Below are 24,231 nucleotides of genomic sequence, written 5' to 3' on the forward strand. Positions count from 1 at the left end.
TCAAGTAAATCTTCCAGTGTTTAGCCTGCCGTGTCAGAAGGAGGAGGGTGTCTGCCAGAATTCGTGAGCAGCAAAGTGTGATAGAGCACCCCTTTCCCTCCTCTCCTCTTCTTTGTCTGATTCCATGCTGGTCGTTTAGGACATCATTTGCCTGGTCATTCCTTATGGAGAATCCATGTGATGTCACTGCAAAGCACTCCACTCTTGTCTGTGTTGCCCTTGTTTGCGGTGTTTCCCCCCCACAATTGCATCCTGTCAAAGCACGACTGAGACCTCTGACAGGAGTGCATGCCCTACAACATTTCTCTGGTGAAAATAGGGGCAGCCTATACTACTACTACTACAATACTTTTCTACTACTTTACTAGTACTACTTTAATACCATTTTACTTATGACTCTAATACAACTTTACTATAACTTTATATAACTTTACTACTGCTTTACTGCTACTATTTTTCCACTGATTTAATACTACTACTTTACTATTATTATTATTATTATTATTATTATTATTACTACTACTACTTTACTATTACTACTACTACTGTTTTACTACTGCTGCTGCTTTACTACAGCTTTACTATATATATCCTGCCTGTCTGACTGGGTAGCCCCAGCCACTTGGGTCGGCTTTCCAATGTTACTGCAACTTTACTATCACTTTACCATAACTTTAGTACTGTACTGTAATGTTACTACACCTTTACTACTGCTTTACTACAACTACTATTTTACTACTGTTTTACTATTTATACCCCGCCCATTTGATTGGCGCCTTGTATCCCTGTATAAATGTTTGGGGAAGTGGGAGGTGCCCCAGTTTCCCTTCTTGGACATCAACCACCATAGTCAGATATTAAAGCAGCCTTCCCCAGCCTGGTGCCCTCCGGCTGCTTTGCACTAAAACTCCCATCAGCCCCAACCAGCAAGGCCATCTTGGCTGGGGCTGATGGAAGGTGTAGTCCAAAACAGCTGGAGGGCACCAGGTTGGGGAAGGCTGTGTTAAAGCTAGGCAATAGAGTGAGAAGATGCTAAGGAGGCCTGCAGGATCCTTCCACTTTTGGTAAATGACATCCAAAAGCAACAGCAGCATTATACAAACAGCAAGCACGATACAAGGACTCAGCCAAGTTGTTGTGACTTCTTAGTTGGTCCCAATGAAAATATTATGCTGTTGGATTCACTGCTCTGTCCACCACAAGGACTAATATGCCTACCACAGTTTTTAATAGTTGTGTAGAAGGACTGTGGCTCCATGGTAGAAAATCTGCTTTGCCTGCAGAAGGTTCGAAGTTCAATCCGTGAAACCTCCAAGTGTGAATGGTGAGCTGCTGCCAGCCAGTGTAGGCGATACTGAGCTAAATTGGCCCTTGGTGGGGCTATTTGGTTGGGGGTGCCTGCTTGGGGGGGTTGCCTGCTTCCACTTTATGTTCTGCGTTTTATTTGTTTGGGGGTGTATGCCTGTTTGGAGGAGAGGAGTCTGAGCCTCACCACTTTTCCTTCTGCGAAATGGGCATTTTGTACTGTTCAAAACATACTGTTAGATTTCCAAATGCATGCAGAAAAGTTGGGGAGCCCTGCTCTAACAGGTGCACGGCCCTAACTTAAAGCTCACATACAAGGCAAGGGCTTTGCCATCTGTGTCGCGCAATCCACTGAGCACGCTCCCTGCGATGTGGTGTTGCTGCACACTGAACAGTTTCCACTTGCAAGCAAGCCTTGACCTCTCCCATGACTTGCAACTGTCCTCAGGGGACACTCTTGTCAGCAGAGCTGCCAGCAAAACAGACCATTAGTCCAGGCATAGCCAGCGTACGTAGCTCCTTCCAGATATTGCTGGAATAGGAAGGATACCTGGGATAGCTCAGTCTGTAGAGCATGAGACTCTTAATCTCAGGGTTATGGGTTTGAGCCCCATGTTGGGCATAAGATTCCTGCATTGCAGGGGGTTGGACTAGATGACCCTCAGGGTCCCTTCCAACTCTACAATTCTCCAATTCTGCAATTCCCATCTTCCCTGACTCCAATGCTGGTTGGGGCTGATGGGAGTCCAGCAATGGGAGTCCCCATCCTCTGTTAGTTCGCCAAGCCTTGATCTGCTTCTGCCTACGCAGACAAAAAGCATCTCTCTGAAAGAATGAGCTCTCTGCTAGCCTGACAAGTTCTGGTCCTTCTAACTGGAGCTCTTGGGGTCGGAACCTGGGACCTTCTGCATGCAAAACACATACCCTGATCCAAGCCAAGAGGAGCCCTGCTCTGAGTCCAAGAATAGAAAACAAAACAGAGACGCCAACGCAAAGGCGCATGTTGGCATGACGAAAGGGATGGCAATGCTTTTACCTTCCTAAATATTTATGCTCCGTTGCTTTGCAAAGTCCTCCCTGCCCTGGCGACAGATGCCGTCGGGGTCACTTCCCTGAGCCAAGCCGTCTCTCGACGCTGCTGCCTTCGCTTACCGTGATTGAGCTGTCGAAATAAAGAGCTGGCAAGTGCTCACTCCAAACTTTGAAAAAATAAGGATGTAAGTAGAGCCTGCTGGATCAGACCAAAGGCCCAACCAGCTCAGCGTCCTGGTCTCACAGTGGCCAACCAGAGGTCTGTAGGAAACCCACAAGAAGGACCTCTGTGCAAGAGCACAGTCCCCACCTGCGATTCACAGCCACTGGCATTCAGAAGCATTCCTGCCTCTGTCTATGGAGGCAGAGCATAGCCTTCCTGACTAGTAGCCATTGATAGACTTCTCCTCCCTCAATTTCACCAGTCTTCCTTTAAAGCCTTCTAAGTTGGTGGTCATCACTGCCTCCTGTGGGGGTGAGTTCCACAGTTTAACTGTTCAACTGTATGAAGAAGTCCTTCCTTTTCTCTGTCCTGAATCATCCAACTTATGGATGCCCATAAATTCTAGCGTCATGAGAAAGAAAGGAAGAAAACAACAACAACCCTTGTCCGGTGGCGGAGGAACCCTCTCTGGCACCCAGGGCAGCGCAGTCCATATGGGATGCCACACATGCGCAGTCCGTATGCAAGGACTTGCACAGTCCACCGCAAGGACTAATATGCCTACCACAATTTTTAATAGTTGTGTAGAAGGACTGTGGCTCCATGGTAGAAAATCTGCTTTGCATGCAGAAACTTCGAAGTTCAATCTGTGACACCTCCACGTGTGAATGGTGAGCTGCTGCCAGCCAGTGTAGGCAATACTGAGCTAGATTGGCCCTTGGTGGGGCTATTTGGTTGGGGGTGCCTGCTTCCACTTTATGTTCTGTGTTTTATTTGTTTGGGGGCATATGCCTGTTTGGAGGAGAGGAGTTTGAGCCTCACCACTTTTCCTTCTGCAAAATGGGCATTTTGTAGTGCCCAAAACATACTGTTAGATTTCCAAATGCATCCAAAAAGCTGGGGAACCCTGCTCTAAAAGGTGCATGGCCCTATCTAAAGCTCACATACAAGGCAAGGGTGGCACCCATGCAGACTGCAGGCACCCTCGGCCACTCTATAGCTGGGGGGAGGCAGAGGCCTTCTTGTCACCCCTCCCAGAGTGGCACCTGGGGTGGCCCTCCCTCTCCGCCCCCCTTCCTACGCCACTGCCCTTGTCTCTACCAACTTTCTCCTTGCCATGCATAATGATATAAACGTATTATCATTTCCTCTCTTAATAGCCTATTAATTAATCAACCTGTATTTGGGTAAGAATTGCATGCAGATGGAGTTGGTGGACTGTTTGAAGGACCCTGCGTGAGAGAGGGAAGGGGAAATCTCCCAGGATGAGAGGCTGTCAGAAGAAAAAGATGTTCCTAGGTGATAGCTGGCGGGGGGGGGGGTGACACATATTTTTCTGAATGGGACAAAGGATGGGATGCACTTGTGAGAGAAAATTGTGTCTGTTTCTATCTTCTTTTCTTTATTATTCTTTGTGTGGGTTGTGGGTGGGTGGGTGCCTTTTACTGTATGGTGAAAATCTCAGGAAAGCTTTATTATCAACCTGCAACACAGGGTAGGCTCAAAAAGATGGCTCTGCTGCGGTGGGGGCATGTAGGTGGTTCTACTTTAAGAATGAAGCCAGAAAGATTCCCTTCCCCCATTCTGGGCATCTTTTATATGATGTTGATTATTCGCCCAGAAGAAAAGGCCTCCTCCTCTTAAGCCTGCCCTTTGCTGATGGGAAACTCCGTCCATCAGAGGCCAGGAGAGGCAGCAGCTTTCCTTACAAGGAGTTTGGCAAGGGCTCAGCTGGCGAAAGTCTCAGGGAACGGGAGTTCCTCTTCCTCTGCCTCATTCATTCAAGTCAAATCGGAGTGACCTGCAGCTGTGGGGAGCAAGCAGACACCTCTTTGTTCCCAGCGGTGAGAGAGAAGGGGGGGACCTCCTCGTTGCTCACTCCCTGCTTTGATTCGGGGAGGGAGGCCTTGGAGAGGGACTCTCGAAGGTGGAAACAGTTGTGGATGTGTGGCTGTCAAGTGATTGTGTCTTGCCGAGAGGTCCCATGGCGATCCAGCTCTAATCTGAAGGTGAGCTGCTGCTGCTGCTGCTCCTGCTGCTGCTGGTGGTCCATTTTTGCTACTTCTTGGTAGCTCCGTGGTAGAGCATCTGCCTTGCATGCAGGAGATCCCAGGTTCTATCCCCAACAGCATCTCTCCAGGTAGGTCTGGGAACATCCTCCCTCTGAAATCCTTGAGAGCAGCTGCCAGTCAGAGCAGGCAATGCCGATCTAGATGGACCTGGTGGTCTGACTCAGAATAAGGCAGCTTCCCAAATCCCAGTGACCCTGAGGCCAAAGGAAGGAGGGAATGCATGGCACCTGTGTCATGTGGGGTTGAATGGGGGATGGGAGAGTCAGCCAATGGATTTAAGACATAGGAGCATAGGAATCTGCCTTACACAGAGTTAAACCATTGATCTAGCTCAGTATTGTCTACACTGACTGGCAGCAGCTCTCCAGGATTTCGGGAAGAGGACATTCTGGCCTTACTTGGAGATGCTGTTCTGCATGCGACGCAGATGCCCTTACCTCTGAGACATGGCCCATCTTCCAAAAATAGGAGGAAAAGAGAGCTGAAGGCATGACTGAGACATAGATGTCCTTGCAGGGCTTTTTGTTGTTGTTGTTGTTCCACTGTCTTTTCTGCTTGAACAGGTTGTGTAGGCTTCTACAGCATTCTGCTTGTTCTAGTTACTTTTTAAAGTTATCTATCAAAATAAATTAAATCTCCCACTCTTCAGCCAAAAAGAAGAATAAAATTCTCAGAGCAGCTTACTGCTGACTTTTTCATGGGGGGGGGGAGAAGGCTTGCAATCTAAAAAGACACAACACTAAAGGAAAACAGATCAGGAGGGAGGAGGAAGAGTAGAGCACAGGGAACAAGGATGCATACTCTGGGCCTTGTTGCATCTCTCCTATCAGCCTCAATACTCTATGGAGGAAAATATTGCCCGTCACCACCAGACTTTTAGAGAATTATTGGCTGGATGAGGGGATGAATTATTGGTCTACCTATTTGCAGCTCCCAGACTTTCATATTCAGGGCTAACTCTGGATGTCAGATATCGGAGACAGACATCTCAGAAGAGCTATAGCCTTGGCTTGTGAGCTTTCTAGAGGCATCTGAATGGAAACAGAATGCTTGACCAGCTCAGTGTCAGTCTCACCCAGGAGGGTTTTGACAGATGTCCCTTACTGTGCTGGTGTGAAACCTGTTTACAGAATGCCAGTCACCCTTTGCCCACGTAGCCTCTACATTTTTCTCCCCTCCCCTCGTAACTGTTGCTTGCTGTTTAGATTGTAAGGTTCTTGGGGCAGTGACCTCCTCCCTCCATGAAGCACCATTTAAGTGCATCGCTCATGATTTAAAATCAGGGACCTTGTCAGCTCGAAAGTTGTAAGACTGCAACCTGGGAGCTGACATGCAAACAGGAGCTTCACTTCAGCCAGTCATCATCGCCTGGACTTAGCCTTGGACCCTGTTTCCAGATCCAGGGTTCTAGGTCAGCTTATGGAAAGGAATGACAAACCAGGCAGTGCCTCTGGGCATGTGCAGAAAGTTCTGCTCCCTGTCCACAAAGCAAGCCCTGAAGAGTTCCCTTCCCACCTAGGAAAGGGTGTGTGACACCCAGTTCAGAGAGGTGATGATGGGAATGGGAAATGTCCAGGTTTGAGAACATTTGCGCTTCTGGCTAACAGTTTTAAGAGCAGGAAAGGCTGTTGGTTTCACATCTTGTTCAAGTGGTTTCCTGGAGACGATCGTGGGAAGCAGAGATGCCTTAATGATCCCCACTTTGCCAGGGATGAGTGTAATTTTATGCCAAGGACAGAAAATTAACTCATCTCATGAGAACTGGAGGAAGTCCTTGAATGAGTCAGATGTTCCTTGTTTTTCATGATGACCAGACTTGATCCTCAAAGCCTCTTACTTTGTTAGACAGGAGATAGTCAAGAGTTAAGAGTGGCATGAAGGAGGCATCATTTCCTATGATGAACACACATCTTCATTTTGACTTGCATCCAAAGCTGCGCTAAGCCGCTCGTTCTATTAGTGCAAGGATTTCTGCTTGTGCAACAGAATTTTCTCTACTTTGACCCATAGAATCACAGATTTGGAAGGAACTCTGAATGTCATCTAGTCCAACCCCCTGCAAAGCATGAATCCTGCCCACAGCTGTTCCTGAGTGGGCTTAAACCAACAACCACCAGCCAGATTCATTGCAGTCCCCATGCACCCCCTAAACCTGTTCTGGGGTTTCCCCCCAACTCTACAGAACAGATATGGGGAGGGTGGGTGGCACCTGAGATGAGAGGAGAGGGGCAAGTTCTTTTGCACAAGCTGAAATCCTTTTGCTAACAAGGGCTTCAAATAATGTTCTTTGTCCTGCCATCATCTTCGTTGGTCATTCTCAAGATCTGTAGCACAATGGCAGTGCACATGCTTAGCTTGCAGAAGGTTCAGTCCTCAGCATCTCCAGGTAGGGCAGGGAAACAGCCATTTTTGAAATCATGGAGAGCCACTGCCAATCACTGTAGACCACTGACAACTAACATGGTGCCCTTTGAATATTGTTGGACTATAACTCCCATCAGCCTCAGCCAATGTGTCCAACAGGGATGATGGGAGCCCAGTGAAACCTGGAGGGCACCAGGTTCACTTCCCCTGATGCAGACTATCCTGAGCTAGATGGACAAAATGGGGAGTGACCATAACTCAACACTAGAACATTTCTCTGCATGTAGGAGGTCGCCAGTTCAATCCATGACATCTTCAAGTAGGGCTGAGAAGGACTCCTGCCCCAAACCCTGAAGCCAATCAGCACTGAGCAAGATGGACCATGGTCTGGTGTGGTAGAAAGCAGTTCCTACGTTTCTAAGCAGGCTTGGAAGTTATCAAGAAACCTATTGTGCCCGCTGAGCAGAAGCACAAATGGGATTTTGTGAACACCCCACAGCAGGGGTAGCCAACATGGTGCTCTCCATATCTTGTTGGACTACAGGTCCCATCAGCCCTGGCCACCATGGCCAAGGGTACAGGGCTGATGGGAATTGTAGCTCAACAAGATTTACAGGTTTGCCATGTTGGCTACCCTGACATCACAGACTTTGAACATGTCATGCCAGTTCTGTGGACAAACTCTAGTCTTCATTGACAGTGCACAGCAGGGCCTTGGGGGGATGTTGTAACAGCTTGGTTTTCACAATTTCAGAAGAAAGAAATTGTCCTAGAAAACAGTAAATCACACCATTTATTTATTTAATTTAAAAATATCACTTAATAAAAAATTTTATCTCCGAGGCAATCAAACAAAACATTGGTATCAATTCGTAGAAAAGTACAAGCTTTCCTAAAAGCTAAGGAAAAACAGACCCGAACTACAAATCACAGATTAAACTGAGCAGCTTACAAAACAGATAATTAAAAAACTAAGAGTCCAAGTCCAGGAAATCTGGAGTAAACAACATACCGGTATAAGTTTTCATGAGGTGTTCAGAGGTCATTACCATATCTGCCTCCTTAATCACCTGAGGGAGAACATTCCAGAGGGTGCATGATGTCATCGAGAAGGCCGGCTTCTGTGACCACTGGCTGGTTGTGGAATGATCTGCAGGGACTTCTCAGAATATATTCAAAACCAGCTTGGTATGTACTACGGGGGGGGGGGGGGGAGTCCACTAGGTATCCTGCCCCCAGTTTACTTCTACCTTGAACTTCATATCCACCAAGGAATTAGTGAACATGCTTGTGCTTCTGGCAGCGTGCCTGCTTATTGTGCAATTAAGAAAAACCAAATTATTAAAATTATTAGAAGTGTGTCCTAGGGTTGCATATTCCCCAAAGTGAAAATCTGGTCAAAGTTGTTGGCCTTTATTGGGAACATCTCCCTTTTTAACACCCCAGAGGACAGGATCACACTTCAAAACGACCTTGACAGATTAGAGAACTGGGCCAAAACAAACAAGATGAATTTTAACAGGGAGAAATGTAAAGTATTGCACTTGGGCAAAAAAAATGAGAGGCACAAATACAAGATGGGTGACACCTGGCTTGAGAGCACTACATGTGAAAAGGATCTAGGAGTCTTGGTTGACCACAAACTTGACATTAGCCAACAGTGTGACGCGGCAGCTAAAAAAGCCAATGCAATTCTGGGCTGCATCAATAGGAGTATAGCATCTAGATCAAGGGAAGTAATAGTGCCACTGTATTCTGCTCTGGTCAGACCTCACCTGGAGTACTGTGTCCAGTTCTGGGCACCACAGTTCAAGAAGGACATTGACAAACTGGAACGTGTCCAGAGGAGGGCAACCAAAATGGTCAAAGGCCTGGAAACGATGCCTTATGAGGAACGGCTAAGGGAGCTGGGCATGTTTAGCCTGGAGAAGAGGAGGTTAAGGGGTGATATGATAGCCATGTTCAAATATATAAAAGGATGTCACATAGAGGAGGGAGAAAGGTTGTTTTCTGCTGCTCCAGAGAAGCGGACACGGAGCAATGGATCCAAACTACAAGAAAGAAGATTCCACCTAAACATTAGGAAGAACTTCCTGACAGTAAGAGCTGTTTGACAGTGGAATTTGCTGCCAAGGAGTGTGGTGGAGTCTCCTTCTTTGGAGGTCTTTAAGCAGAGGCTTGACAACCATATGTCAGGAGTGCTCTGATGGTGTTTCCTGCTTGGCAGGGGGTTGGACTCGATGGCCCTTGTGGTCTCTTCCAACTCTATGATTCTATGATTCTATGATTCTATGAAATCACTCTACTTGCCCATAGGGTGCTCTGGTCCATGGGGTCATGAAGAGTCGGACATGACTAAACAACTCAACAACAACAACAACAACTCGCCCATATGTCCAGGTTTTCCCAGACATTTTGCAGATTCAGCAAAAATCCACATGGACGCCATTTTTAGAGCCTGATTCCCGGACATATGGCAGCCCTATATCTTGGGAGCTGTAATTTGTTAAGGATGCTGAGAGTTGGAGACCTTAGTCTCCTTATTCCCCTCCCAGAGCTACAACTCCAAGAGTAGTTTAACAATCAATCCCTCTCCCCAGGAAATTCTGGGACTTGAAGCTCTAGCAGGGGACCAGGTGTCTCCTACCAACTCTCAGCACCCTTAACACATGACAGCTCCCAAAATCCTTTGGGGGAAGCCATGACTGTTTAAAATGGTATCCTGGTGCTTTAATATGTAGTGTGACTGTTACTTGAGGCTGTCTCAACGGGACAGGCTGGAAAGAGAAAAAACGAACTGATTACTACCAGAGGATGTCCCCAAATTTGTTTCTGTTCCCACAGCCAGAGGATGTCTTCCATGTTCAGCAAGACTCGGACGGCCCACTGTGCGAATGAGCGCCATCTCCACACCTTTCCCCAGGAATGCAACGTGGCCATATTGGGGTGTCAAGGATCTGGAAAATCAGGTTAGGAGATGTTGGGGGACCTGGGAGTAGGGAGGGGGAAGAAATTGTAATTCAGCTCACTTGTAAAGTTGAACCTGTTTAATTCGCACAGGGAGCAGCACATTCCCATTTCTCCTCAGGTGGTGAAAAGGGACAAAAACCCCACCCCCCATTATATCACAGCTTTCGTCCATCCTGGAACCCAAAGTGATGTTCATGTGGTTCCCAGGAGCTCACTTAACCAGGCACTGATAAGACTACGATTGTCTAACTTGTGGCCCTCCAGATGTTGTTGGATTCCATCAACTTCCAGCCCCAGCCAGTGCACCCAGCTGTCAAGGATGATGGGAATTGTAGTTCAACAACACCTGGAAGGCCACAGGCTAGCTACTCCTCAAAAACACCCCAATCTGCTTTAGCTTTGGCAAAGTGATGGTCCCATGAGCTCTCACATCATGCCCTGGGACCATCTGCCGCAGTAGTCCCAGCTGTGGTACTGCCCATGCACCTGCTCAAAAGCGGAACTGCTCTCTCTTCATGTCTACTGCTTGCAGGCTAGAAGGTAGGTCTTCGCAGGATAGGGTCCCAAGCAGAAGGGTCCGTTCCTTGTGTGCAAAACTGAGGTCTTTCTCATCCATTTCAGCAACAAAATAAATAAAATAATAATTTTGCTCTTCTGTGAGGACTCACTGCTGGAACTAAGTATCTCTCTCTTTCTCTGGCTTCTTTCAGCGTTGACAGTGAAGTTTCTAACCAAGAGGTTTATAAGTGAATATGATCCTAACCTAGGTAAGAAGACCTTGCTCTGATCTCATGGATTCCCCTTGCACCCCTTCTTTCTCCTTCCTCCTCCTCTCCTTCTTCCAATGTTCATTTTTAAATCAGCCCTTTATTCAGGACCACGAGGACTAGAATCTTGCTTTATCATGGGGAAAGATCATAAATGAGTGACATAGTACATGCTTTGTATGCAGAAGGCCTAAGATACAATCCCCAGCATCTCTAGGTAGGACTGGGAGAGGTCCCTGGCTGAAACCTTAGAACTCCTAGAAACAATAGAAGCTGCCTTATCTGGAGTCAGGCATGGGGCTCATCTACCTCCAAATGCTCAAAATCCAAAGATCTGCTTGTGCAAATTTATTTATTTATTTATTGCAATTATATCCCACCTTCTCATCCGAGTTGCTCAAGGTGGTTCTCCCCGTCTTCACTGAATCCCAACAACATCCCTGTGAGGTAGATTAGGCTGAGAGGCAATGACTGGCCCAAGGTCACCCAGTGGTGATTTGAACCCTGTTCTCCCAGATCCTAGTCTGACACTCTAATCACTACACCACACTGGCTCTCTCTATTCTTTGCAAGAAAAGTTTGCTTTTCAATTGGGTAACAGAGGGCAGTGGTGGAAGTGTCTCCCTACCCTCAGAGGAGCTTATCTTCCACCCCACTGTATTTCTAAATGTGCCTCTGAGAATAAGTATTGTTGCATGCCACTCCAGTCTCTGAGCGGTGTGAGATTCCACGTGCTTACCACCCAGGGTTCGTATTTCCTTTTGGAAACGAGGCACAGCGGAGACTATGGTGTCTTTATGATAAATGGTTTACCTGAGCCTACATTGGAGGGGTTCACAGCATTAACTATTGGATCAACTATTGCTCTGCTTCTCTGGCTTTGCAGCTTGCTGCTTTGCTTCTTAGTCAACCCTAAATTCAGGCTTTGTGCCTCTAACAATCCCTAAGTTGTGGGAGGGGCTCCACCCTTTTGGCATCTGGCACAGAGTCCCCTTTCCCTTGTTCTCTTAATGGCTCATCTCTCAGGTGATTACCTCATCAGGAAACTGGCCTGACTTCTATTTTAACACTTGCCAGGAATTGGAAAGGGTGGGGCACCCCTGAACCCGTAACAGTATTTATGCAAAGACAATTTATCTGCCTCCCGGATGAACAGAGCAATAGTACTTTGAGATCACTTGGCTCAGACCTACAACTCTCACCCACAAGGACTCACCAGAGACACAAAAAAGGGGGTGGGTTGTTTGTCCTAGAAGTGTCCAGTAATAATTAAGCAGAAAAGAGACCTGATTGTTGGGTCTCTGGGAGACATCAGCCACCGTTCCATCTGCCTTCTTGGAGAATTGGCGGGATGGGGGGGCGGGAGAGAGAGAGCTTGTCCGGAAATATTCCAAGGTATTTTAAGTTGCGATGTTTTTTTCCGCCATTGTTTCAAAACAAACTGCCAAATTTAGAGCACATACCAAGCGACGAAGCAGAGATGGAAAACACTGATTGTGTAGCAAGCAAAGGCAAGGCAGCCAGGATATAAAACGAAACCCTCCAAATATCTCTGTGTTGCTCTCTTTTACTGTTTGTGAGCTGGGAGGTTTGTGGATGGCGTGCACATTTCATTGAGGCAGCAATAGTCAGCTTTCCCCAACCTGGTAACCTGAAGAGGTTGTCGGATTACAGTTCCCATTACCCCTGACTATCCCTGTCTGGGGATGATGGGAATTGCGGACCAGCAACATCTGGGAGGCCACATCTCAGTCACTTCTGTGCTACAGGGTTGTCCAGATAGTGGCTACACTGACTGATATGGGCTCTGCGAGGTTTCGATTTCCCAGCAATTTCTGGACATCGCAGGGAACTGAAATTGTCATCTTCTGCTGCTCTACCACAGACACAGACCCTCTCATGTTTTGCCAAGAACCAGTAAATCAGGGGTGTATGTAGAAGCAGTGGTGGAGCTTCATGCTCCAGCTCCGGGGGGGGGCGGAGAGCAGGCAGGGGCGGGGCTGGCGTGTGTCCTGGGGGCAGGGCACGCCACCTGCAGGGGCGTGGGACCCAGCGTGGGCGGGGGGGCAGCCGCGATGGCACCCTACTGGGATCACACTGCCAGGGGGGGTGCGCTCTCCCAGCACTCCTCTTCCTCCGCCAGTGTGTAGAAGGAAGAAGAAGGGTACGAGAAGATGGGACTCAGGCCATATCTGCACTACACATTTAAAACAGTATCATCCCACTTTAAGCAGCCATGTCTTCCCCTGAAGAATCCTGGGAGCTGTAGTTCATTAAGTGTGCTGAGAGTTGTTTGGAGACCCCTGTTCCCCCTCACAGAGCTACAATTCCCAAAATGGTTTAACGATCAATTCCCTCTTCCTAGCACCCTTTACAAACCACAGATCCCAGAATTCCTGGGGGTAGGGAAGCCACGACTGCTTAAAGTGGGACGGTACTGTTTTAAATCAATAGTCCAGATGGGGTCTCAGATCGAATGACCAATCTGTACTTTGGTTGCTACTTCCAAGCCATTGCTTTGATAATGTGTTTTTAAGGGTTGAGGGTACAGCATTTCTGACATTCTGCAGTGTGATAAGCTATACGGAGTCCCTTTTCTATGCAACTTTTAAGGACACGATTGCCATGCATTTCCATGGGTTTGCTTCTGAAAGCAGCCTAAAACACTAATATTCCCTGATTCACCTGATTCCCTCTCTTCCTTTTTTTATTTTTAAACATAGTCTAAATGGTGCAGAAACAGCTCTATCTGAATGCACAAACTTGCAATGTGTTAACTTTGGCAGGGGTCTTCTTTCTAAAAACAAATGGGTCTGGCTGGGCTAGAATTCAGCGCTCAGGATTACCTTGCGCTGCCAATGTTAAACATTTCCAGCATACTTTCCCACTGATTGCATTCAAGCAAATGGGGCTGCTTTTTTTAATAAGCCAACCTCAAAGCGGACGGCAATGAGCCGCAAATGATTTATGGCGAGTTATGCATGCAGGCAAAACCCAGGAACTCATCTGAAGGCCTCCTCACTTTAATGGGTTCTGTGTTCCCAAATATTCATTCTTCAAATGTCAGCAATTATAACCTTGTTTTCAACAAAAGGAAAAGGAGTGGAGGATGCCGCTCCACCAGTTTTGAAGTCTCTGTGAAAATATTACTCTGCGGAAATATCTTGCTAGATGAATCACTGGGCATTCATTTAGCAGAGCAATGAAAAGGGCATGGAAATGTTTTTTAATTGGACCGAGAGAATTTCCCCTTTGCTTTGAAGGTCATTATTGTCCAGATTCTGGGGCAATCCAGAAAAGAGGTGGGGTGGAATTTCCAGTGTGGAGTTTCTTGTCCTCTGGGATGCCCATCCTCTGAGATGAAAATAGTCCCTGGTGACTGCGGCGGAAACTCTTCAGAAGATGGAGCAAGGTGTTCTTTTGTCCTTGCAGAATAAACTTTGCAACCCCATGCACTGCTTAGTTAACCAGGGAAACTGTAGAGGGGCAAAGGATAGCTCTTAGCTTGGTCATGGGGCATCTGCTTTGCATGAAGGAGGTCCAGTGGTTGGGAAGGACTCTGAGCTGGAACTTAGGAGAGCTGCTGCTGGTCAGTGTGAACAATACTGAGCTAGATAGACCAAGGGTCTGACTGTATGTATGTACGCAAGCAGGGAGATCTCGCTTGATTCTGGAGGGAAGGCTTAGTGGAAGAGCACACACTTTGCATGCAGAAGCTTCCAGATTCATTCCCTGGCGTCTCCAGGTAGGGCAGGGAAAGACTCTCTGTCTGAAACCCTCCTGCCAGTCAGAGCAGACAATACTGAATGAGATGGACCAAGAATCAGACCTGGGATAAAGCATCTTTCCCATCCCGCCCCCCCCCCTAATTGATGCATCTGCAGAGAACAAGAGCTCAGGCTACCAATGGCTTCATCTGTGTGTCAGTGACAAGACAGTCGAGATGTAATCTTGCAGAAATTCTTGGCAGGTGACTATTCTGAGTCAAGCCCAGAGCCCTGGGATGGGGAGAGGAAAATTTAGGAGAAAACCAGAGAGCCCAGGTGTGTGTGTGAGAGAGAAGTGACAAAGGTCTGGACCTATCAAATCTCTTTCCTGAATGTAGAGATTCCAGGAAAGGGGGCTAGAGATTATGTTTGCCTGTTTGCCTGCCTGCCTGCCCGCCTATCTATCATCTATCTATCTATCTATCTATCTATCTATCTATCTATCTATCATCTATCTATCTATATCATCTATCTATCCATCCATCCATCCATCCATCCATCCATCCATCCATCCATCTATCCATCTATCTAACTAACTATAACTGTCTGTCTATCCACTCATCTCTTTTCTTGATTCAAGAGGAAACATTCAGGCAATATTTTTCCCTGCTTTCTCAGCAAGAAGCAGATTCCAGATCCCAGTGTTTTGGCCAATCGGTCCAAAGGGGACCGAGATGACTGTCAAGCACTTGACACTTTCTACTTTTGCATTTTTAACGTGATGGAGCCAGTTTAGGTTTGAAGCACAGAAGACACAGCAGAAGGCAGCCACTCCAGCCTGTAAGCCCAGGACACATCGCTGGTGCCTTCCAGGTGGCAGGAGACAAAAGACATATTGAGGGCTTCTCCTTGCAGCCAATTGCTCATCTAGCTTTGATTATGGTGGGGTGGAAGCAGAGCTAGCCCTACCGTGAGAAGCAGAGGGAAGGGTCCACTCAGGAGGCAGATGCTGGGGGAAGCAGGCAGTAGCAACATTTTGGAAAACAGAGCTGTGTGGAACCCACAGAATGTTCTATCCCATCATCAGCCTTGACATAAGAGTCAACTGCTTGTCCAATTGGCTTCTGCCTGTGGAATGGAATGGAATCTTACTTAGCCTCAAGCAAAAAAAAGTATTAGATGAATCCTGGACAGAAGGGCTCCATTCTGACATAGCCTGTTGCTTGAGGGTAAAAGGTAAAGGGACCCCTGACTGTTTGGTCCAGTCACGGACGACTCTGGGGTTGTGGTGCTCATCTCGCTTTACTGGCCGAGGGAGCCGGCGTACAGCTTCCAGGTCATGTGGCCAGCATGACTAAGCCACTTCTGGTGAACCAGAGCAGCGCACGGAAAAGCCGTTTACCTTCCCGCCGGAGCAGTACCTATTTATCTACTTGCACTTTGAGGTGCTTTCGAACTGCTAGGTTGGCAGGAGCAGGGACCGAGCAACGGGAGCTCACCCCGTCGTGGGGATTCGAACCACCGACCTTCTGTTTTTTGTTTTTTTTTAATAAATTTTTTATTGGTTTTTCCACACATAATACAAAACAATACAACACAATACATAGACATACAAACATATAAACACGTATACTTTCTTAACCTTTCTTTTCTTGAACCTTCTTTCAGCGACTTCCCCATACCTCCCCTTTCTGCATCCCTGTTATCAATCTTTTCAGCATCCCCTAATTTCAATATAACACTTTCTTTAGATCTTATTTCTCATATCCAATTGTTAATCGCTGCAATTCTATTTTACATTACCCAAAACATTTTAGCATTCATTAATTTTACAACAGTTCTTAAGATAGATTTTAAACTTCTTCCAGTCTTCTTCCACCGTCTCTTTCCCTTGGTCTCGGATTCTGCCGGTCATCTCCGCCAGTCCCATGTAGTCTATTACCTTGGTCTGCCATTCTTCCAGTGTGGGTAGTTCTTGTGTCTTCCAACGAACCACCGACCTTCTGATCGGCAAGCCCTAGGCTCTGTGGTTTAACCCACAGGGCCACCCACATCCCTTGCTTGAGGGTAGCTGGGTGGAAAAGTGGATAGGACTCCTGAACCTTTAATAGTGTGTAGAAGAGAAGTTTTCAGCTGGTTATGCAACTATCAAAGGTGCAGAGCCCAGTCCTCCTCCTCCTCCTTATCATCATCATTATTCTTATTGCATTTATATACTGCCCTATACTCGCAGGTCTCAGGGCGGTTCGCAAGATAAAATCATAAGATAAAAACACAAAATGCATAATAAAAATAAGAACAAGAAAAACCACCCAACACACTTTTAAAGGGCATTGGATGTCCATCAGCCAAAGGCCTGGTTAAAGAGGAATGTTTTGCCTTGCGCCTCAAGGTGTATAATGAAGGCGCCAGATGAACCTCCCTAGGGAGAGCATTTCACAAATGGGGGACCACTGCAGAAAAGGCCCATTGTTGCGATGTCACCCTCCGGACCTCTAATAGAGGAGGCACATGAAGAAAGGCCTCAGATGATGATCTCAGAGTCTGGGTAGGTTTATATGGAGAGAGGAAGTCATTGAGGTATTGCAGTCCTGTTGACCACCCTAGTAATAATAATAAATTTTATTTATATCCCGCCCTCCCGAGCCGAAGCCGGGCTCAGGGCGGCTAACAACACTAAAATAGTGCAACATTATAAAAACATTATAAAGATTAATTAAAATCAAAATTGATGGCAACCATAAACTAAAGTTCTGTAAAGATTGCCAAAGGAGGGAGTCAGGCTGTGCCCTGACCAAAGGCCTGGTGGAACAGCTCTGTCTTGCAGGCCCTGCGGAAAGATGTCAAGTCCCGCAGGGCCCTTGTCTCTTGTGACAGGGCGTTCCACCAGGTTGGAGCCGCAGCCGAAAAAGCCCTGGCTCTAGTTGAGGCCAGCCTAACCTCTCTGTGGCCTGGGACCTTCAAGATGTTTTTATTTGAAGACCGTAAGTTCCTCTGTGGGGCATACCAGGAGAGGCGGTCCCGTAGGTACGAGGGTCCTAGGCCGTATAGGGCTTTGAAGGTTAAAACCAGCACCTTAAACCTGATCCTGTACTCCACCGGGAGCCAGTGCAGCTGGTATAGCACCGGATGAATGTGATCTCGCAGTGAAGACCCCGTAAGGAGTCTCGCCGCGGCATTCTGCACCCGCTGGAGTTTCTGGGTCAGTCTCAAGGGCAGCCCCACGTAGAGCGAGTTACAATAATCCAGTCTGGAGGTGACCGTCGCGTGGATCACAGTGGCTAATGTAGTAATGGCTTGGGTTTGGGTTTAGAAGCTGGTCTGCTTCTAGATTAATGCCATTTTAAAAACCATTGTCTTGCAGAGGACACATATGCGTCAGAAGAGGTGGTGGACCAACAACCAGTTCTACTGAAGGTCATGGATACAGCCGACCAGGTAATGGAGAATGGAGTCCTGGCACAAAGGCTCCTTTGCAACTGCACCATTAATGCACTTTCTTACTGTGAACTTGAGCATTTCTGTTCACCAGAGGCACATTATGCTTTGGACACTGGAGTCAAGTTGCCTCTTTCTCCTCTTCATTGCCCTGGAATATTTTTAAAGTTTATTAGGGACAGTCAGGTAAATAGAATAAGGTTTATTTTAAAACCAAGCTTCTTTTAATTGCCTTCTTTTGAAAGGCAGAATGACAGATTAAATGGATGAATGCCAAAGCCAGCCTGCAAGCCTATCTTAGCACAGGAACAAAATGCCCCATTCTTATAAGGCTCTGAGGATTAGTTTGCCCCAGGAACATCAGGAGTCAAATTGCATAATGGATCTTGTTTCTAATGCTGCAAACAATGGACAAAAGCAGGAGGAAGAGGAGGGGAGCTGCTAGCAGCTGGCCTGCAGCACCTTTCTTGTGAGTAATAACCAAAGCATTTTGAAAGTTTTTCAGTTTAGAAATAACAAGGCACGATGCAGATTTTTGACATTATACATGGTGTCTGGGGATGGAGAGAATTCTTTCTCCCTCGTAGCACTAGAAGGCAGGGTCACCCAGTGGCATTCATTGGTTGGCTGTAGAGGCGGAACAGAGAAAAGGAAACCCTTCTAATAACTCCTGTGACCAACTTGCAGAACTCACTGCTGTTATAAGTTGTGCTGCTGTCCTTAGTTGCTTTTAAAGGGGCGGGGATAAACAAATTCCTGGAGGAAACAGCTATGAAGTTTAATTTATTTGTTGCATTTATACCCCCCACCTTCTTCTGCAAAGAGCCAAAGGTGGCCTACATGGATTACCCTCCTTCTTGAATCCCAACAAAAACCTTGTCAGGTTGGTTGGGCTAAGAGGCAGTGAAATTCTTATGGGTACCGCGCAAGGTGCTTCATAGCCAAGTGGGGATTTGAACCCTGGTCTCTCAGGCCCTAGCCTAACACTCTAGCCACTACACCAAGAGCCATTCAGCGTACTTGGTGCAGTGTGGGACTAGGCTTGGGGAGACCCGGGTTCAAATCTCACACAGCAAAAAAAAAAAAAAATCTCACACAGCAGTTAAGTTCACAGGATGGCCTCGGACAAGTCACCATTTTCCAGCCTACCCAACCTTGCAGGTTTGTTGCGAGGTTAAAATGAAGATGGGAGTTACCAGGTCCTTACAAGCATCCTTTCTATTGTACTGAGGCAGTTATACTGCAGCCTCCCCAGGTGCCTGCATTTCCTGTTCTGAAACAGCCCGATGAGAGGAGTTGCCTCATGTTGCCTTCTCATCATGGATACCCAGGAAGGCTGCAGAGTGTGGACCACTGGAAAGATGATTTGTAGAATGAAATCACAAACAACCTTCAGCCACCCATGAGAATTTCATTTAAATTTTCTCTCCTTTTTGAGGAGGAAGAGCAGGATATGCATGGGATTGGTAAATAAATTTTCAAATGCAATTTAAGAACATAAGACGAGCCTCCTAGATCATGCCAATGGCCCATCTAGTCCAACATGCTGTCCTCAGTGACCACCCAGATAGTCACTAATAATCCCCATGTGGTTGGTTCCCTGCTAGGATGTGCCAGTGAGCTGCGAGCGATACTTGAATTGGGCCAGCGCATTCATGGTGGTCTACAGCATTGACAACCGGAAGAGCTTTGAGGGAAGCCAGCAATACTTGGACATCATAGCACTGCACCTGAAAAACGCCCAGCATGAATCTCCGGTTTTCCTGGTGGGGAACAAGCTGGACATGGAACAATACAGGTAATGCTTGAAGCAAGCACCTACTGAGACCATTGGTTCATCCAGCTCATTACTGTCTACACTGATTGGCAGCAGCTCTCCAGGGTTTCAGGCAGTAGTCACTCCCAGCCCTACCTGGAGATGCCAGGGATTGAACTTAGGACCTTCTGCATACAAGGCAAGACACTGTACCATGGACTTATGGCCCTTCCCCATAAATGAGAATGATGAAGAAGCCTGATGCTCCCCAAACAGGCTGCTTAGTTCAAATGATGATGTAAAATTGAGCACCCTATATTGGGGCTGGGGGACTTCAGGTTTTCTGAATCAAGTTTAATAAAACCAGAACCCCATGATCTACCAGCCAGACCTATGAAGGGGCATCTACTTAATTTGCATTTTCTGAAATATGCAAACTGAAACTCAGACATCTTTCAAAATTCTCACTTCTCTGAATTTTGCCATGCAGTTCCCCAGCCAAGAAACGTGTGCAAAATTCCATACGCTAGCATGAAGTGTGCATAAAAATGCATGCAAAATAACATACAAAAAATCATTAAAGAAGGGAATATATTAGTGAAAGCATGCTTTGCAGAAATGTTATCAGGAGCAGTTCACACAAAATCTTATGAATTTTCTTAAAACAAAAAACAAACAAAAAAACAAATTCAGAAACTGAAATGTGGAGAACTGAACTTAATGAGAAATGAGAAACAGAAAAACCAAAATGGCCAGATTCACCCACCATCAGAGTCCCTAGCCCAGGCCTTGCAATGCCTAGATCCCCAGAGCACCATTTGAGCAGGGGTTGTTTATAGGTCAAATGGTCTGTTGGAGAGTGACCATTTCTGATTTCTTTTCTCAGGCAGGTGACCAAAGCTGAGGGGATTTCTCTGGCCTCCAAGTACGGCTCCTCCTTCTACGAAGTCTCGGCCTGCCTGGATTTTGAATCTGTGCAGCACATGTTCCACGAGGCGGTGCGTGAGGTGAGGCGGGAGATGGAGAGGCACATGGCGGTCCGCCCCTTGTTCATCATCGAGGAGAAGCCGTCCCTTCACCTCGTCCCTCCAGCCGCCATGGCCTCCAAGCACGGCCTGGCCAGCTGCACCTACAACACTCTCTCCACCGTGAACTTCAAGGAAATCCCTTCGGTGGCCCAGGCCAAGCTGGTCACGGTAAAATCCTCCAGGGCCCAGAGCAAGAGGAAGGCTCCAACGTTGACATTACTGAAGGGATTTAAGATCTTTTGAAGGGAGCCTGCAAAGGGCTGCTTCAGGATGGGAGAGCAAGTTGGGGCCCTTTGCCTGACTGCATTAACCCTCAGCAGCCATCTTAAAGGCTGGTGTACTGGCCTTCCTTGCTTTCCGTGTGGTCTCTCGTACTAGAGCAAAGCATGCTGGGAACATAAAAAGAGCCTTGCTAAAGATTCATCTAGTCCAATGACCAGTTCTCACAGTGACCAACAGATGCTTATGGGGAAAACACAAGTAGCACATGAGCGGAACAGCAACTCTCCCTATTTGTGATTCCCAGCGGCTGCTGTTTTGGGACCTAACACCTCCAACAGTAGTGGTTTTCAGTGACAAGGCTGCACCCTCCTGTTCAGGCTCCAGTTCAGTCACTGCTGTGCTGCTTTCTGCTCTCCCTCAACCCGGCTGATCAAAATCCTCCCCCGCTTCCACTGGGGCTCTCTACTCCTCAGGAAGATGAAACGAGAAGAGCTGACATCCCTGCTCCCCCTTCCAAAGTGACTGAAGTCCAACCCTGGTCAGCAACCCCAAACCCATTTCTCCCTGCTCCATCAGAGCCTGCTATGCCAATGCCAAAACTGGAGGGCTAACGGCATTAAGCGACTGTGCTGCATGCAGTTTGACCAGGATTAGTATTGACGCTGCTCCAAGACCTTTTTTCAAATTCTGCACCCAAAGCACAGATACCTTACAACCGGCAGAAATTGCATCGCATACTTGCATACTTTTGTCACTCTTGCAAAGTTTGTCTGCATTATGAATGGCATTTTGTAACCACCAATCTGTGTGTGTGTGATAGGCTAGGAAACGGAGGTAGCAGATGGAGATAGCAGGAGGACAGGCAAATGTGCTGGGGTGTGTGGGCAGGGGCACATGACGCATGTGCCGTTGAAACAAAAAGTGCCTGTTGTTTGGGTATTGAGGATGCCTCCACGTCCAGCTTTCCAACGCACTGCCAAAGAACAGGCTAAAGGGACACAGAGCCCCCTGGTGAAAGAATGGCATATCGTTCCTTGCATACATTTTCCGTCAGCGCTCCTGGAGCAGGGGTCACCAGCTTTTCTTGGCCTGTGGGCACATTTGCAAACCGGAGAATCTGTGCTGGGCATCACACACACACAGCACATTCAAGTACACACTGCAAACCTAGGGTGCATTCAGAATTGTGTTCATTTTCCTGCTAGCACTTCTGAACTGATTTCTAATGTTCCTTTCACACTGCAGTGTCACAGAACTCTGGCTTTATGGCTAAGATACAGGCCTGCCACCATAGGTGCCAACTCCCCAATAAAATATTTGCGGGGCCAAGTTAATGGGCATTGCCATTCAAATGGTGTTTGTGTGTGCCACATCTTGTGATTGATTATGCAGGGCAGGGCTTACTTGGGCTCCCCTGAAATATTTTATTCAAATTGGCACCCCTAAATTTCACTCACAACAGTGGGTGAGGTGTGACACGACAATAAACATCATTGGACCACATTGCTACTCCCCACCCCAAAAAAGGTTTTTTTTGTCATGTAAACAAAACAGCCCCAAAGACACCTGAATAGCCTCAAAACTACAATGGTGGGGCAGGTAAGTTACACTCTTTTCCTGCTGTGCAAGGCAAAGAGAGCTTCCCTTGAAATGCAAATAGCAGCTTCTAAGGGGCAGTTGTTGTAGTTGTGGACTGTGGCAGGAGGAAAGAGAACCAAACTTCGCAATCTTCGCGTGCCCCCAGCCCACCCTGTAACAGACCCAAGCTGGTCAGGCTCCACTGTGGCTGCTGTTTACACCTCACAAGAACAAAGATGCCAACTGCATCCATGCCATTGAGGTCCCATCTATAGTGGTACCTTGGGTTACATACGCTTCAGGTTACAAACTCCACTAACTCAGAAATAGTACCTTGGGTTAAGAATTTTGCTTGAGGATGAGAACAGAAATTGTGCGGTGGTGGCACAGCAGCAGTGGGAGGCCCCATTAGGTAAAGTGGTGTCTCAGGTTAAGAACAGTTTCAGGTTAAGAACGGACCTCCGGAATTAATTAGTATGTAACCAGAGGTACCACTGTATTTCTGTCCTTAAACTAGTTTCAGGGCCCAGAGAAGCATCTGTGAGGGAGGCTGGGAGGTTTCTAATAGGGGAATATAAGGTAAAAGCCCATCTAACCCATCATCTGGTTCTCACACTGGCTAACCAGCTGCCCCTAAGTGCAACAGCACTCTCAAAATAAGGACGTAAGAATTTCCCTACTGGATCTGGCCAAGCCCCTCTAGTCCAACACCCTGTTCTCACAGTGGCCAACCTAAAAGATATCCACAAGTCAGACCTTAGAGGAACAGCAGCACTCTTCACGCCTATGATTCCAAGCCACTGGCTCTGACTTTGAAGGAACAGCACAGCCATTGATAGTCCTATCCTCCATTATAGCCTTATGTACAGAAGTCTGGTGGAGGCGCTGAAACTACAGTTCTCAGTATCAGGCAGTGGAAGGGTGTGTGGATAAAGAGGTGGCAATTAAACTAGTACAAACCCAGCATCAGTTAGATCTGACCTCGGTAAACACCCAGTATCATTTTGCCTGCTCAACTGAAGTACATAATGAGTTAAATGGTGCCTTAACTTAGAATGCCTTCCTTTTCTTCTTTTTCCCTTCTAAGTCTGATCTGTTTCCCACTTGCCCCAAATTATTTTGCAATCGAATGACAACATGCAGCAATGGTGCTCTAAAGGTAACCAAGAAACTAAGAGTGAAGAAAACCAGCCCGGCACTTTCATAATAAAGACCATTGATTTATTTCCCCATCTGTTCTCTTTTTCCGCAAGGGGAGTAGGAAGGAAGTGGGCTGTGTGTGCAGAACCAACTTTAACTTCTATCTTGATGCTTCTTGGGAAGCGGTGACCTTTAAATCCAGCATTGCTATTTCACCCAACTGGTGCGGAAAATATTTTGATGAAGGAAACTTTGGGAAAGCCAAGTGTGGAATCTTTTGTTTCATTCTGCTTGTTGGCACAATTGCAATTTCCCCTCCCCCTCCCCTTCTCTGTTTAGGGTTTGATTTATTCAGCCCTAGGATCCTGTAATACCAAAGCCTTGTGCATTCATTCATAGGGATTAATTACCACTCCTGGTTCCATTTGCGTATATAAAAGCTATATATGTAACTTTGTAATGTAAATGTGTTCATTTATTCATTCATTCCATGTTCTTGGACATTCTGGTCACTCTCTCCAGTTCAGTTTCACAATTCACAGTTTTAAACTGCACTTTCAAATTGTTATTTCTCCCTCTTTTTTCCCTTTACTAAGCTTTTTCGAAAATGCAAATTAAAGATAAAGAAAAACAAAACAGATGCAAGGGGTACTGACATAACGGGCTTAAGATAGCTCAGTCTTTATACA

General features: G+C 46.9%; 1 protein-coding gene across 1 annotated transcript; it reads left to right on the forward strand.

Annotated features, from left to right (window-relative positions):
- The first annotated feature begins 4,039 nt into the window (after positions 1–4,039).
- On the forward strand, positions 4,040–23,994 carry RASL12 (RAS like family 12). The gene is made up of 6 exons (XM_083587029.1): positions 4,040–4,509; positions 9,781–9,905; positions 10,617–10,673; positions 17,745–17,818; positions 19,426–19,616; positions 20,461–23,994. Exons 2-6 carry the CDS (start codon positions 9,788–9,790, stop codon positions 20,843–20,845), a joined length of 825 nt encoding a protein of 274 aa, XP_083443155.1. The 5' UTR covers positions 4,040–4,509; positions 9,781–9,787; the 3' UTR covers positions 20,846–23,994.
- Positions 23,995–24,231: the final 237 nt, after the last annotated feature.

Source organism: Podarcis filfolensis, assembly GCF_964270895.1.
Source record: "Podarcis filfolensis genome assembly, chromosome: 14".
Classification (NCBI taxonomy): Eukaryota; Metazoa; Chordata; class Lepidosauria; order Squamata; family Lacertidae; genus Podarcis; species Podarcis filfolensis.

Bases quoted from the DNA above. Each gene is read 5' to 3' on its own strand.
- RASL12 (XM_083587029.1), top strand. From the start codon at position 9,788: ATGTCTTCCATGTTCAGCAAGACTCGGACGGCCCACTGTGCGAATGAG. The intron at 10,674-17,744 runs GTAAGAAGACCT...ATTGTCTTGCAG, and splicing joins TGAATATGATCCTAACCTAG to AGGACACATATGCGTCAGAA. The intron at 17,819-19,425 runs GTAATGGAGAAT...GTTCCCTGCTAG, and splicing joins TCATGGATACAGCCGACCAG to GATGTGCCAGTGAGCTGCGA.